Here is a 14,940-nt window from a genome sequence, read left to right as displayed (position 1 = left end):
TTGATGTAACACAAGTTGAACGTAAAGCTACATTTGATTTGTTTTCTTGAACTTCTCTCTGTGTCTTTTCTTCCACAGTGACAGTGCTCCTGCTGGTCAGGCTGTGAGCGACCGTTTCTCTCTGAGCTGGGACTCAGTGCTGGTCAGTTCAGATGGCGTGATCGTGGCTCGTCTGGACGGCCGAGGCAGCAGCTTCCAGGGTCAGAGGATTCTGCATGAGGTCCACCAGAGACTGGGAACCGTGGAAGTTCAGGACCAGATTAAAGCCCTGGAGTAGGTTTTTCTTAGATAATGATCCCAGTTAATAAGACTTTAAGTTCACAGCAGTCCTGCGTCTGGGTTCATGTTTCTTTCTGCTGTCAGACGTGTGTACCAGCATAAATCCCTCTGGAAATCCAAAGAGCTAGCCTGTCACCAAGAGGAAGGCAAAAAAAAAATAAAAAATGAAGACCACAAATTTGGAACATACTTTTTACTGCCCTGTCCTGTAGAGAAGGTCTATCTGTCATTTTACTGCTTATTTGACTCACTCTGTATTTACAGGTTCTTGATCAGGCTACCGTACGTCGATGGCAGCAGAGTTGGAGTTTATGGAAAGGTAAAAAGGACTTCATATCCACCTCATAAAATCTTTACGATGTCTTACCAAATATTGATTCATTCAGGCAGCCATATTACTCCTTTCCAGGCATACGGAGGATTCCTGTCCTCTGTCCTGCTCCTCTCCCACAGCTCTCTGTTCCAATGTGGCATTGCTGTAGCTCCAATCACTAACTGGAAGCTCTATGGTGAGAAATATCAATGTACAACATGCTACTATTTGACTACTACTTCAAAATCATCAGACTTGAGGTCTTTCCACTAATCCTTGATCCAGGATCGATCTTGATTTACTTAGATTTGAAGACTGAAGTTTAAGGACATGTTCATAGAATTTAATGTAACTAAACAGAAACTTCTCTGATTCAGACGGTCAAACAAACCCAAGAAGACCAATAAGAAAAGCTGAGAATTAATCTCACAGACATCTTTCTCTTTGTCACAAGGCCTAGTGTCCAGTGAAGAAATAAAATTGAAAGTCTCTGGAGGTGTTATCTTTACTGGAAAGTGAATGAATGAAAACAGCAGAGCCGTCTGTGCAAGCAGCATCCCTTCATTAACAGGATCTTTTTTCTTCGTCTCCTAAAGGGTCGGCAGACACTGAGAAATACTTTGGCACCGCTCCAAGAGAGGATCTCAAATACCAAGTATGACTGGATTCCAGTGTTGTTTTCTGCTCCTTTTAAATGTAAAAATGTAAAATCATTTTTTTCTGAGTGCCCTCATGATTTATTGATTGCATCGCTGGAGTATTAACCTTCAACGCGTACAATAAAAGGTACAACCAGAATATGAGAGGCAGTATTAGCACAGTTATGTTGATAGCTATGAGGATGATGGCTGTGCTGGTGGTCAATGTCCATGTTGAAGCCAGACTGTACTGCAGGCTCTTTGGCAAAATATGCCAACACAGCCAAATACCTCTCTCTGCATGTATTACTTGTACACCTCCCTTATTAAGAGCAAGGTATCAAAAGTGTTACCCATAGGGCAACCGAGCAGTTTAACTATGTCTCATGGACAGAGGCTCTAGACTCCATAGAATACCGAATTCTACTCTTTACTGGATGTCGCCCCCTACTGTCCACTCCTCATAGGAATGTAGTTTTACTTTTCCTTACCTAACCTTTACCTGTAATTAGGTGTTGAACTTATAATATCACATGACTGGAGGGTAATTTCCTTGTGTCTACACCCTGTCAGATTTCCAGTCTCCTTGGGAACATCACAGTCCAAGAACCTGTAAGCTTTCTAATCATCCATGGCACTGCAGATGGTGAGTATATCAAAGTCTGCAGAGAAAAAAAAGTATTAAGTCTCTTTTAATCTAGTGTGAAAAATCATCTTGAGACCTTCAGACTGGATTAAATTTACTTTTTAGAGATCAATTTAATTATGTTGAAAATAATACTCATATCTATATCAGTTATAATGATTTCATCATCTGTAGAGTATGATATCCAGAAAGCTGCTCTGGTACTGTTATAAAAGCAGTTCTGTGCATTGATTGGTCAAAATGCATGCTCTTATTTGTCTTGTTTTTAACCCTTACCTGTCTCAGACTTGTGAATTTCAGGTAACTTTCTGTCTGCTGTATTATTTTCAGCCACTGTTCATTTCCAGCATTCGGCCGAGTTGGTCAAACTGCTGTCTGCATCAAATGTGAACTACACCCTCCAGGTAACTACTGCTGAATCTTATAAAATACCTTTCTTGAGTGGATAGTAAAACAACAATTTATTGTGCTAGCATTGAGGATTCACTGTGGGGAAAGTAGGGTCACAGAGGTTTAGGGAGTGGTGTTAGTTGTTGAGTTCCAGCTTGAATTCCAGCTTGGCAGTGTTGTTCTGTGGACAATGGCTGTTTTCCAAACCACCTACAACGTAACACATGTGACTGTAGTATGTACTAGGCACTGTATACTGCTTGCTGCTGTTGCATGTTGGGTCTGTTTTGTAGTAGGTGATGGAATTTATTTTGCCTTTACAATAAATGTACAACACAAGCGGGTAAATCTTTGCATTTTAGTTATCTCGTTAATCATACCCTTTAGAATCATCATATTTGATTTTTTTTAATAAAACGCAAAAAGTTATATCATTTACTGAAAATAAAAAAAAAACATTTAAAAAAAATTATTATTATTGTTTTTTTTTTTACAGCTGATGGAAAAAAACACTTCTATGCAATCCACGTATGGTTAAAAAAGTGAATTAGTGGTTGATATGGATTTTAATGAATTTCTAGAAGTAAACCCTTCTCTTATAACCAGAAGTAACAAGATTTACTTGTGTTTCTTTTGCATCACTTCACTTCTATCTCACGGACGATCTCACATAAGTGTTGTTGTATTGTAGTGATTATGCCAACTCATTCCAGTAGATGGCGGTAATCCACCAAAACCTGCCACCCGCATAGACAAACAGCATTAGTACCATGCATTGTGGGAAACAGTATGCTAGGTAGACTGGTCCGCTGCATACTGAGGGGTGGTTTACACAACAATGGTTTCAGGGTGAAACACAAAATTTTAGTTGTGTTTTGGCCTCGCATTTACTCGTTTAAAAGTTTGCATTTTTGCCGACCTAAAAAGCAAATTTTTGCAAACGGCCTCCAGAGTTAGATTTTTCTGAAACGCTGCCACCACCATTGGGGAGTTTCCAAAAGCAGCTTCAGGACAAGACAGTTATAGCACCACCTACAGGCCTGGCATGCTTACTACAGCGTTTTTAGTCCCTCAGCGTTTCAGTGTTAACGCAATTTTTTTCCACTGCATTTTAGCATTTTTGGATGAGACGTTGTGGTGGAAACGGGGCCAGAGAAATTTTCCTGTATCAGTACAACATCCAGGAATTTTTGGCATCCTGCAGATTCTGCAAGTTTTTTGCACACTGCCTACTACATTCTGAATTTCAGCCAAAATAGAATGCACTACTAGTGTGGTAGGTGGTTTGGAAAACAGCCTAAATTTCATGAAGTGTGAGCCAAATTCCTTTTGGGCATTTGCAGCACCCCTTATTGCCTGATATATACATGTCAACACTGTCAGCCACAAAGTAAAGAGCACAACTTCCAAAATATTTGAGTTCTTTACATTCTTTTTTTTTTTTTTTTATTCAGTGCTTGTCACATGAAAGCCACAAGACACCTTTTCTCTCCTGTTTTTCTCAGATTTTTCCAGATGAAGGACACACTATTGCCTCCACAAAGAGCCAGCATTACATGCTAAACACAGTGCTCACCTTCTTCAGGCGCTGCTTTGAGGAGAAGCCGGTTGCTGCCCCGCAGACATCCAAAGAAGATGAATAACAAACAGGATGACTTGCTGTGAGACGGGTTTCAGGAAGAAAGCAGAGTGTAGAAAGTGCAACCTTGAGCCAATGAGGAGAAGCTGTGTTTTCTAAAGCGCCACTATCTGTAAGAACGCTGCAAGAGCATTAGAGACACCTCACAGACCTCCAGTATGTAGATATGTAGCATTACCTTTACCCGGACAGCGTGGTGATTCTAGGGTTCGACGATCTTTAAGATCTTGTATTTTCGCTGTATTTATTCTAATGCTTTAGATTATACTAGTTTCTAATGTTTGTATTGTGTGCTGAGTCAACCAAGTCTCACTTCAGTTTGTCATAAAGCCACGAGACATAAGAATCACTTGACACCAATATCAAACCAGACAGTTTACTTTAATGTTTACAAAGTACATTTGATAAATAATTTAAAAAAAAGACCTATTGTCCTTTTAAAGTTTGATTTTCAAATCGAGTTTTTCTACATTTTAAGTAACATAATTGGTTTAACCCATAAAAATATGGCTGTGTTGAATCAAAAGCTAAATATTCTTTGTCTGGATATAGGATACTTTCAAATGATTTGCCTAATTTGATGTATCATAAATAATAGTATGTATCCCATGTAAACATTTTGATTTCTATTTCACAAACTATTTTGAAACTAGGTTGACCCATCATAAATGTCAGGGAATCAAAGAAACTTGTATTTTTCCAGTTTTCAGAGTAAGTTTTCAGTGACTGCTGTAATCTCCTGTGAAAATTTCTTTTTACTGAAAAAGGCAATTTTACTTCCAACTAAATTTTTAAAGTTGTATTACAAATAGTTTTATGGCGGGTGCCTTTACCTCATGTTACCACTCAACGCAGAATCATTATAATCAGCTACATCACTTAGCTACACTTCTGAATAGATATAGAAGTTAGGGCGTTGTCTGCATCTTCATGAGTTGATGGTTATCTCCCTTTTGCCAGGCCATAGAAATAAAAACACAAACCACAGCTTAAGTCAAATGTGAAACTTGAGTCCCATTCAGACAATGCTGACGTGTGTGTGTGCGGGAGTGATGGTGTGATGCTGAGTGTGCTCCTGCTGGCCAGTTTTGTAAATGCTGCATGGAGCATGTACTTGTTTTATCCCAACTTCACCACAAATATCAGACGCTATAAGGTACCTTTAACACATTTAACATGTTGAAAGCAATGTTTGTGTACTTCCTGCAGATATTTGTTTTTTTAAATCGACTTCAGTAGATTTTTTTATGTTTTGAATATGCCAGAATAGATTAATGCTAACCTAATAAATGGCAGCATGCTAACACCTTCACCAGTTTGGTCTTCATAGGGGTTATAAAGGAAAACATATTTACAAGTGTTAATGAGCTATTAGTAAGAGGGATTACTTACAGCTCATGGGATATCTTGTTGTAGTGGCAGATAGAAGCACTGCTGTTACCTTTCAAATAAATTAATCTATTTTGTCCAATTTCTGGAAGATAGCACTCAGAAACTTTCTTGTATTTTTACTAGGGTGGTGTTCACACTCTACCAGTGTTTACCAGCAGCTAAATTCGTATAACTACAATAACTTACTTTCTTTTCCTGAAGCTATTTTTTTCTTTCTTTCTTTCAAAATTGAAGCTCCTGGATTTCCATGTTTGTTTTTTCTCATGGTTGTATTAATGGGCTTTCACACCTGGATCTTATTTCGGGATCGTTCCATTATTCGTATTTTTCCTTTTTTCCTTTTTGCGGGATTGTAGAGGAAGGCCACATGGTTCCTGAGCTGGCTTTAAAAAATGAAGTCTGCCTTTTTCCTCCATAAACAAACGCCATGCATACTGATCACTCTTTGCACTGTACCTTGCCAGCTCCAAAATGCTAACTAACGTTTGCCAGAAAACTTGTCAACGAAATTAGTTGTGGTTTGACTTAAAGTAGCATTAATGAGGTGCCTCATTAATATTTGGGCAGACAAGCTTATGTATAAATTCTCAGACACCATCCATAAAATCCCAAAGTTTACAAACCTGTGAGTCTGGACAGAAACAAGGGGCTTCATGAAAAGGAAGGACAATTTCCCCTGGTTGGGCCTGTACATTAGTCTCTGAACTAAACCAGTTCTTTAACTAGGAGATATTGTCAAGTCCTGTGATGTTACTATGCCAAGCAGCAGCTCTTCAGCTGATGTATCAAATGGAAACGATAAGTAATCTAAGTCCGTCACTACCTCACTTTATGCAAATAAGCCAAGCAGATTTTTGTGCTGGTTACTGAATTAACAAACCACTCTGGGAAATGGAAGCAAGCCAGTATCCTCTTACCTGTATTTACTTACATCCAAATAACCTGCGAAACAAACAAACTTCTCCAAATGATCCAGGTGTGAAAGCACAAAGATAAATTATAATGAAACAAAACAATCATTCCCCACCTTCCAAATATTTTTTTGTTTGTCTCTTAAATTACAAACAAGACAAAACAGACATTTCCCCCTTTTCACTTTGTTTTTAAATGCTTTATGAGAAACTCCTTCTTCCATCTTTGAAAAAGAAAACATTTTTATTGTACCTCTTGCAACCTCCCTCTGAAATATATTGAAGACTTACAAGTCATCAGTGCAGGAACTGACTGTTTTTAATAATGTAAACTTTAAAGAAGCTACATTGCAGCATTACTTTGGTTGCAGACTAAACTGTGTTACGACAAAGTTTCTGTATCCCACCCTCGCATCTTCAACATCTAGGCTGGATCTAGCTTTTCAACACCCCGAAAACTGACTTGTTATAGTATAAATCTCTGTTTATTGTGCTTTATTTATAGCAAGACCACTGTAGAGCTAATCTGTTTGAGCACCATAACCACCCCTGAAAAGGATTTAACAATGATAACGCTTGTTTTTGACCAGTCTAAAGAACTGCTGCTTGCACTTCTGCACCTGCTTTATTCTGTCACACTGCAAAATAATTCTGTTATAAATGCTGTACATTCAAGTTATGTAAACAGAGACATTTATATACATGAGGAAATTTATAAACTAGAATAAATTTCTGGATTCTGCGCCTTTGTCAATCAGTATTTTCTTTTTCTTTTTTTTTTCCACATGTTCTGATTGTGCACAGTGTTTGATTATTGTTCTCTTGGGATAATTTGGTTTGAAGTTTTAGAAGAGCTACTGCAAGGATACTGTGGCAAGATTGTTTTTCTTTAAACTTCAAGATGTCTGAAAAGAATTCATATGTGAGACAAACTGACAGACAGCGATAACTGCTGACGAGCAGATTGCCTTGTGTTTGTGCTTGGACCGTGGTGAGAAAACACAATATTTCTCAAACAGAGCCAAGCAGCATTGGGCCATGACAGAAGCTCATCAAGATTCTGTTCTATCAGCTGAACACGTCCAAACAGGTGCGAGTTTTTCTGTCTGATTCAACACTCCTCTGAGGTTCAGACTGAGCTTCAAAGGAAGGCAGAGACAGGTCAATGTCAGCCAAGGATTATCTGCAAACACCTGCACACGACACAGAAGTCTGAGGAAGTTTGTGCGCATACAAAGTCTATATAGTCAGTTAAATTAGGGGACTAAAAAAATGCTTTTTAACATGAGTAATCTACACATTACTGTCATTAACACTTGAGCATTTTATGAAGTGCACAGAGTGTCTACAAAAAGGCTTAATATTTACTCTGAATAATAACATTTTAACAGCACATATCAAGTGTCTGTTGGTTTCAAAAGTAAACTCAAGGTGACTGCAGGTGAAGACACGAGCCACATATACTCAAGAGAGTCATATGGAATGAGAATAAGGCAGAGATTGTTGTTCGAATTAATATATGTTTGTATTTATTAACAAATTTATGTATTTTATATTTATGTATGAATTGCTAAATGGCAGTAGGTTTGTTTGGATAGATGGGTGTATGAACAAAAGTACTCCTGTTTTGTCTTTATTTTTCATGATATACTGTCTGTGAAGTTTAACCTGTTTTGCCCCACCAACAACAATTGTTGCCAAAGTGTATCACTGTCATTTTCAACTCACAATAAAAAATCTTTGCGTTACTAATGCAACTTTTTCCACTTATACGCTAGTTGACAACTTAACCAAAGATTTTAGTTTATAAAAAATAAAAACTAAATATGTATTAGTTCCTGTCACTTGACATCATCTGCTTCCTGTTCCTGCCAGTGAAAGACATGGCAGATGCAAATCGTTCGGAAAAGAGGCAATTTTCATACATTTATTTTGATTTCCCCCCCAAACATAGAACATAGAGAAAACCCTTCCCCAAAAATTGCTCTTGGGATAAATATATTTTTGTTCATGGGCTTATTTCTGTGAGTGGCAACAAAAGTTGCCAGCAGGATTGCTCATAATTTACTTATTAGGTGCAATTTTCTTGACACAAAAGTACTTACCATAGCCAATGCCCACACCTACCACCCCCCATCCAACCCCCCCACACACACACCACCTTTTCTTGTTCATTATTGCTATATTATTATTTTTATTAGTAGACCACTGGAACAAATTGTTGCCAGTCATAAATATCATAATTTCCTAAAAATGAAGTACAACATGGAAAAAATATATACATAACGTGGGACTCAACTGATAAAACTATATGCCTTGCAACTCTGAAAAAAAAAGATCATAAATAGCTTAAGTTTTAGACTTTGGTTTTTTTTTTTCTGTTTCACTCTTTATCAGGCTGTCACTCCAACTTTGGGGATTGCATTTTTCCCCATGAGGCTCTATCTATGGGGATCTTCTCTCGCTTTGAGTCTGCCTCTTGTGGTCATTTGGGGAAATGCAGATTTGGGCACTTTTGTATTGGCTTCATATCGCAGCCCATGAGGTGCAGCTGCTTGCAAACAGATCTTTCAGGCTCAATAATTAATGTAGGTGTCCTAAGGCTATGACAGATGACCCGGACTCCATATTGTGATGCCTGCAGAGAGGAAACAAGTGAAACATTAAATTATGGCTTTCGGATCATTGCCTCCTTCATCGTCTGCAAACAATTAACTATTAACCCCAAACAAATGGCTAGTGGCTAGTAGCTCTCTCCGTGTCTTTGCTGTGACGTGCTCTATAAATCAGAGTGACTCTGTTTTTCATACTGTTTTTTTATTATTTATAATCATCACTAGAGGACAATCACAATAACCCTAAAACCTCAACCCTGCCCTTTCCCTTTAAAACAGCAAAAAGAACAAGAACAAGCATTACAAAATCCATCCTAAGAAAATCAACAGCTGAAAGGAAAACAGTAAAATCAAGTACAATACATCCAGGTCAAATCAATCCACCCCCATAGACTAAACTATCTATGAGATGTGACATCTCAAAAATATATTTATGTACACACTCTGCTGTTTTGTACTGTACAAAATGTGGCAACACTTGACACATTCCCTGTAGACATGCAAACACCTTACGGACACTGTGAAATTGTCCATCATAGTAAATCAGCCAAAATTAAAGGGAAAGTTCAGATTTTTTTTTAAAGTGGGATTATATAAAGTACTTTTAATAACATAGATGTCAGTTTACACTATTTTTAAACTTTGATGACTCCACCTTGGGTTCAATCAGCCCTTTCTCTTGGCATCGGGTTCCCTTCATGATGCGTCCTGCACCCTGAATCTGAAAAGCTTTTAGATTATGAATGAGCAAACATAAATACCGCTTAGGTTTCAAGTCTAAGGGCAGCTCTCTTATACACTGTCCTGACAGATAAGTCCATCATACAACCACACTTCAAAAATCCAAACTTTCCCTTTAAATATCTACTGCAAGAGAAGAGCTAACAATGTTCAAATTTCTCTTTACCTCAGGAATAAGGTGGAGATACACTGAGACCTCCTCTCATCTTCTTTTGAAGATTTTAATGTGTCATTTCAGGAAACTATCAACAAGATGGAGAACTTTTTCACTGTTGCCTTGAAGTGAATTTTCCTATGGCCAGTATCCATAACCTTCACATAAAACTCATAACTTATCATAACCAGACAGCTGACGTAGTGAATCAGATACTAAACTGACTGCAATGCTGTGTCTCAAGGACCTGAGTTGACAAAGGTTAGCATGACATGGATGACTACCACTGCCAGCAGGTAATATTACAGTATGTTGCACCTCATAAGGCATTGTACATGTCTACACAAGACCCCTGTACAATAAAGTGTGACTTCTAAAGACGATTTCATTAAGGGTGTGTGATGCAGGAAATAGCACTTATTCAGGATCGGTTTTGGTGATCTCGGTGACTAAACATGTCTGCAGAGTCTCTTTGTGCGACGATACAACAACAACCAAAGGAGAGGTGAGATCAAAGGTGTACATCTGTGTTCTTTTCCTTCAGAGTGCTACCACAAAGGAGGCTAACATGGCGGAATGGGTGAAGCCGAGAGGGGAAAAAGAACCATGCACTTGGTTTAAGTGTTGATGACTACAACGTCAGGAAGTCTGCAGAAAGATGGAGGCAGTCTTCCGCACACTTTGCTGAGAAACGGAGCGTCCCAAAACTGAAATGACTTTATGCTAGAGGGCAGCTCCCAGCTCCAGTCCCAGCAGGTGTCTCTGTCGTGTCCTTCTGTTATCTTGTCAACACATTTATACACAGTCGCTCGCTCATACACACACTCACATGCACACTCACACACATACACATGTTGAAAGCACAAGCAGCTCTAACCCAGTGTCCATGTCCAGCTAAAGACTTGGTCCAAACACAAAAGGCCTTGACGGATTTCCGCTTGATTCCTCAAACTCTGCCAAAGCTTCTGACCCTCGAAGCATCTCTCCTATTCCTCCTCCTCCTCTTCATCATCAGGTAGTGGTAGTAACTCCTCCTTCAGGCAGTCCCTGTAGAAGCTGGTCAATGTGGAGTAGAGGTGCAGGCGGCTCTGCTGGGACAGAAAGTGGCCCTCGTCTGGGTAGATCTGTTGGGTGAAAGAGGAAAGAACGAGACTCAGGACTGTCGGCACTTTTTCTGGATGTGTTGTGATGGATTATAAAAGAAACCTATATATTTTCATAACTGTTATATAAGAGGCGTTAGAGTCTCGGTTACACACCTGCATGGAATAATTTGCTCCGACTTTCACCAGATTCTTGACGAGCTCAGCAGTATGCTGAAAATGGACGTTGGCTGGAAATAAAGAAAGGAAACATGTCAGCAAGATTCAGCCAGAATCCTGACTGGAAAGAAAAGACAATCAGATTCCTGCAGAATGGAAATACCTTGAAAAATTCTACATGCATGAATGTTTTCCTCCTGAAACACCAACATCCATTTAGATAACCCACTTTACCCTTTTATCTTTTGATTAAAAACCATTTGCCTTATTATCTCGCGGGGCTGCATTTCTTTTTATGCTCAGCAGTGATGCACCGCAGATACAGTGTTTTCATTATACCGCTATCTATTTTCTCTCACCGTCTGCCGTGCCGTGCACCAGCATGAGCGTCTGCTCCCTCAGAGCCTGAGCGTTCTGCAGCGCGCTGGAAAACTGTAGGAAAACCAGAAACAGAGGGGAGATAATGTGTTGATAAATATGGTGATTAATATTTAAGAAGGGGGTAAAACAATGCAATATATGATCATACAAAGGACAACAGGGAGAATGACATGCAAGAACACACTCAAAATACAGACAAAACAGTCAATACAGAAAAACAAAACAAATCAACTGATTTTCCAATTCTTCAGTCAAAAAAAAATCTTGATTTTATGAGGTTACTTGTGTCCTACTGGGATCTCGGCGCAGCTGATAAACTGTCTAATTGAGAATAAACAGAAAATAAAAACTTTAATGGATGCTTCGATTTGTTAAGAGAGGTTGCGTGAGTTGATCGCCAGTAGCAATTAGCATGCAGTTAGCTAAATTATGTGATATAATTGGTCACGGCTGCAGCCATTGATAGTCTCATTTTGGTGCCTAGAAAAAGAAGCTGAGGGGACCAGGATCTCCTGTGGCTGATCAACTCTTTACTGAGCAGAAACACCTCGCTCAAGATAAAAAAGTCTGACCCTTTAATCTGAAGTTTGTGCTGCACATCTGCCTTTGTATTTTTTTGTTTTGTTTTTATTCTCCTGTCAAACTACTATTTTTCTGCAAACCCTCAGACATTTCATTACCACTGTCCCTCCTCTCAGGGTTTATTTATACGTGCATGATTTGCAAAGGTCATACTCTCAGGTTGAGACGTCTAGAATTCAGCATAAACCCAGGAAAATTACATTTCTGACAGTCACTAAATCCAGTTACAGATTTGAGGTATCTCCTGCTGACATTTTTCTTTTGCTGAAAGTGTCATTGTTCTGAGGATGAAGTTGTTACATCAGGCACCCATACACAAAATGCAAAACTGCGCTGAGAGCAGAAGCTTCTTTGTTTGAAGCAGATTTGTTTTTTTGATTGTTTACAATGCGGTTGCAAAAAAAAAAAAAAAAAAAAAGAAAAGAAAGAGGAAAAAAACAATTTGTTCTCCCTCGCTGCTGTGGAAAACATCTCTGATAGCACAACGTCTTCTCTGCGCGGGAGGCCTGGGAGAGTCTCTTCTTTTTACAGCAGCATCTTATATACAAAAAAAACCCACCAGTGTGTGATCTGACACACCGGTGCAGAAAGTCACCAAAGAAAGATGAGTGACAAAAGCCTACAGAGCATGAGGAAACACAAGACGAGGCACAGCACCGCTACCTCTGACTTTGATAGCAGCGTTCAGCGACTGCAGGGGCTTAACTGTAGGTGTGTCAGTGATGTTACGGCTTTCAAAGATCAACGGCAAACAAGTGAGGGGAGGAAGGAAGCACACACCTGATATCTGCTGTCATCCCGTAATGGCATGCCGAGGTATCTCTCCGAGAACGCTGATGCTGTGCAAATGAGAAAAAATGCATTCTTTACCAAGCAGCCTGTGCTTCAGCTACAGCTAAGCACCCAAACAAAGAGGAGTCCCTGCCATCCTAAGCTAAAATGACATGTTTTTACTGAGCATGGTCCTCTTCAGTCTGTAGGAGATACACTCCACTCTGCTTGATAGATAAAGCTTTGATTCTTCTCACTTTCATGTCAGATGTGAACAGATTCTTCACAGAAAAGAGACAAAACTCAATAAAATCTCAGCTTAAGTTACACTGTCTGCCTTCTTTAGAACAATGGATGGTAACACTATACTTTAGAGGTCTGCAAATTTACTCGCACTTAGGTAATAATTGGACAATTTTTTTTCTTATTTCTTTGAACTTACCCCTGAAATTTCACAAGAATTTGGTGAAAATTAGCACATAACTTCTGGCCAGATTCTGTTTTGCAGTGCGCCTGTACTCACAGTGTCTGTCACAATCAGGTAAGACCAATTTACAACCCCACTCTTGGTGAATATCACATCTGAAGCCTTCAATTGTATCATGCAAAACATTATAGGCCTAATCATAAAGGTTTATCATTTTACATGTGATCTCAATTATGCATATCAACAAACTTGGTAATAAAGAACTTGGTGAAATCAAATAACAAATAGCTAACTATCAACTGCTTATTGGGAAATGGGATTATTCACATAACATTTCAAAGAAAAACAGAGGAAAAAATGAACCTAACTTCTGTTTTCAAGAACTAAGCAGCTATCTATCACCTGCTTCTCTGAAATAGCAGAAACGTTGGGATACTTCTAAAACATTTCCTGGTGGGTTGTGATTTAATTTCAGATCAATTATTTGCTAATCATCACCTTCTAACCTTGCAATTTGCAGTAAATTTCAAAGAAACTGGAAAAAAACAGAAACCTACCAACTGTGACTTGCGACAATAAATTTGGATGTTGTCTTAAAGAAGTTATGCTTTTTTAAAACGATAAGAAAAAACTTTGTCTAGTTATTACCTAAGTGTGATGAAATTTGGGGACCTCTCAAGTAAAGTTTTACCCAATAGATCATTTGCCTTATACTTGTTCTTTAACTCTTGCTTGACTTGGCAGATAGGGTTGTACTCACCATATAGTTTCCAGTCCGTCACTGGTGACATCGCACAGGCACATTTGAAGAGGCTGTCGGTGGACTTGAGCATCATTAACGTTATATACGCTCCATAACCCTGAAGAGAAAAACAAAAACACAGCCACCACTCATTTTTGAAAGTTTAATTTCAAAGCACTCAGTATATCTGTAGGTGTTTGTGTGACTAATAAGAACATTCCAGAAAACTGCTTCAGCCAGAAGCAGCAAAACTGACTCTCATGGTTGCAACACAATCCCTCCAGGGTGATACACTTTTTTTGAGACTGAACAGCTGTTACAGTGCTCTCAACAAAGCCTGGAGACTTCAATGAAAAATGCAAAAGTTTTACCCAGCAGAGCATGAGAGTCTCTGATCTGGTGCGGGTTTAATTTCTGTTTTTAATGCTATCTTCCAGTTCTGCATTGGGAATTATTCTGTGTAAAGCATCCACATGTCTTAGATGGTACTATGTATTCCTCTGATATCACATAAAAAAAACAAGAGAAAACAAGCTTACCTTTCCAAATACTGCTATCCTTGTTCGGTCAATGTATGGAAACTTCATGATGTACCTGGAATGAATAAACAAAGGTGTTCAATAAAAGCCACACATAGGTATAATCTGTAACATCTAACTAGTTTAAGTTACACTTAAGAGTAAACATTTAATGATCTGCTGGTCCAGTTATCGTCATATTTTCAATGTGTACTTCACTCTATCTGTGATAGTTAAAGGATCAAGCAGGTTTGATTTAGTAAGAAGGTCTTCTTTTTATTCGAGGCAGCTGGAGCTGGAGCTAGCGTTACACCTGGACTCAAAGAATTCAATGAAGTGTACAGAAACGGACCAAGAAATGCACAGAATAGCTTTTTTTCTCTAAGAAAACCTCGAACGCATTCCCCAAATGATTCACGCCACAGTTAAGTGTATAAATACCATTTAAAAACAGCCCTGAAATTAACTTGTCCTGGTTAAGGGCGATCTTACATCTTACATCTGCTTATGTTGAAAAAAATCCTAGAAATCCTAAAATC

General features: G+C 38.7%; 2 protein-coding genes across 5 annotated transcripts in view; one reads left to right on the top strand and one right to left on the bottom strand.

The window, feature by feature from the left end:
* The window catches only part of LOC141808401 (inactive dipeptidyl peptidase 10-like), a 96,462-nt gene extending 89,495 nt beyond the window's left edge, over window positions 1-6,967 (top strand). For all 3 annotated transcript variants that reach the window (XM_074694973.1, XM_074694974.1, XM_074694972.1), the window contains 7 exons: window positions 79-273; window positions 544-598; window positions 689-788; window positions 1,189-1,247; window positions 1,804-1,876; window positions 2,207-2,280; window positions 3,772-6,967. In XM_074694973.1, coding sequence (XP_074551074.1) covers window positions 79-273; window positions 544-598; window positions 689-788; window positions 1,189-1,247; window positions 1,804-1,876; window positions 2,207-2,280; window positions 3,772-3,909 — 694 coding nt within the window. In that variant the 3' untranslated portion in view covers window positions 3,910-6,967. The remainder of the gene's footprint in view (window positions 1-78; window positions 274-543; window positions 599-688; window positions 789-1,188; window positions 1,248-1,803; window positions 1,877-2,206; window positions 2,281-3,771) is intronic.
* A 1,534-nt stretch (window positions 6,968-8,501) lies between these two features.
* dpp10 (dipeptidyl peptidase like 10) overlaps window positions 8,502-14,940 on the bottom strand; it is a 192,789-nt gene continuing 186,350 nt past the window's right edge. The window contains exons 21-26 of one of the 2 annotated variants that reach the window (XM_074694448.1): window positions 14,423-14,477; window positions 13,902-14,001; window positions 12,724-12,782; window positions 11,340-11,412; window positions 10,978-11,051; window positions 8,502-10,842 (exon numbers count right to left, since the gene is read on the bottom strand). In XM_074694448.1, the coding sequence (XP_074550549.1) occupies window positions 10,705-10,842; window positions 10,978-11,051; window positions 11,340-11,412; window positions 12,724-12,782; window positions 13,902-14,001; window positions 14,423-14,477 (499 nt within the window). In that variant the 3' untranslated portion in view covers window positions 8,502-10,704. The remainder of the gene's footprint in view (window positions 10,843-10,977; window positions 11,052-11,339; window positions 11,413-12,723; window positions 12,783-13,901; window positions 14,002-14,422; window positions 14,478-14,940) is intronic. The other variant, XM_074694449.1, reaches the window with a different exon arrangement.

This window comes from Halichoeres trimaculatus, unplaced genomic scaffold (genome assembly GCF_033239565.1).
Source record: "Halichoeres trimaculatus isolate MK-OKI-2021-1 unplaced genomic scaffold, fHalTri1.1 fHalTri1_scaffold_19, whole genome shotgun sequence".
NCBI lineage: Eukaryota > Metazoa > Chordata > Actinopteri > Labriformes > Labridae > Halichoeres > Halichoeres trimaculatus.
This window is presented reverse-complemented; position numbering and strand designations above follow the sequence as displayed.